The following is a 1,120-nucleotide window of genomic DNA, read 5'->3' on the forward strand; positions in this document are numbered from 1 at the left end:
CACTTTTAAGTCACACGAGAAATGGTCTTTATTAGGAAAACCATTGCAAATTTATCTTCCAAACTCAGAAACCACAGTCAACACATACACCCAAAGTAAACAAGGCAGGACTGCAGCAATGGCTCACTTAACATTTTTATCTGGCTTTGGGGTGGAGGACTTTCCCAGGTAAAAATCAACTGGAGTGCTCTGTGCAAACAGCTTTCCGAAAGGCCAGTATCATTAGTGAATTACTTGCCTTTGCAGCTTTTAAGTCTTGAGGTATAGACTTCAGAATGATTTATTGAAAAGTTTTATTCAGTTCAATTTTAGAGAAGAAAAGCACAACTTCTCAAAGTTTAGTTTAACACATTCTCCTCTTGGGAAGCATTATGTATCCTTTTGCTTGGTTGTTCCTATTTCCATTTCTGTCCCAGCTCTTTTAGATCACGTTATTAATTTTTAAGGATTTGTCTTTTTTGACATGCCTTAGCAATCTAATGGTATAATTTTTGGATTTTTCGTTATGATTGTCATTTACTTCACTTGCTTCTGTCTCCCTTCTCCTTTGGCACTCGTTAAGAACATTCAGTATTCTGACCTTTCTACCTTGAACCTCATACTAACCACGCCGTCTATGCCGGCCTCGATCTCATCATTTTCTTTAACTGGTCCAACTCCCTTTGGAGTCCCGGTCAAGATAAGATCTCCTTCTTCCAAGGTTATTATCTTGGAAACATAGCTGATGATGTAGGGGATGGAAAAGATCATAGATGATGTTTTGCCCTCCTGCCTGAGCTCTCCGTTGACCTTGAGCCACAGTCTCAGGGCATGAGGGTCAGGAATGTTCTCCTTGGGCACGAAGGCACTGACCGGGCAGGATGACCTGAAGCTCTTGGCCAGGGTCCACGGCAGCCCCTTCTTCTTGCACTCTTCCTGCACATCTCTGGCAGTCATATCCAGGCACAGAGCGTAGCCGGCCACGTAGTCCATGGCCTCAGCCTCCGGGACTGCGTCACCACGCCTGCCCAGAAGCACTCCCAACTCCACCTCGTGGTGGAGGTTCCGGCAGTAAGCGGGCATTAACACCGGTGAGCCCTCGGGAGCGTACGCGGTGGACGGCTTCAGGAAAAGGACAGGC

The 1,120-nt window shown here is 45.8% G+C and overlaps 2 protein-coding genes across 3 annotated transcripts in view; one reads left to right on the top strand and one right to left on the bottom strand.

The window, feature by feature from the left end:
• Nucleotides 1-1,120, top strand: part of Meiob (meiosis specific with OB-fold) — a 156,465-nt gene that overhangs the window by 90,498 nt on the left and 64,847 nt on the right. The gene's annotated exons all lie outside the window — the stretch shown is intronic.
• The window catches only part of Fahd1 (fumarylacetoacetate hydrolase domain containing 1), a 4,281-nt gene continuing 3,171 nt past the window's right edge, over nt 11-1,120 (bottom strand). Inside the window, 1 exon segment of the mRNA XM_031351468.1 lies at nt 11-1,119. Coding sequence (XP_031207328.1) covers nt 568-1,119 — 552 coding nt within the window. The 3' untranslated portion in view covers nt 11-567.

The sequence above is a fragment of the Mastomys coucha genome, unplaced genomic scaffold (genome assembly GCF_008632895.1).
Source record: "Mastomys coucha isolate ucsf_1 unplaced genomic scaffold, UCSF_Mcou_1 pScaffold5, whole genome shotgun sequence".
In the NCBI taxonomy this organism is placed as follows: domain Eukaryota; kingdom Metazoa; phylum Chordata; class Mammalia; order Rodentia; family Muridae; genus Mastomys; species Mastomys coucha.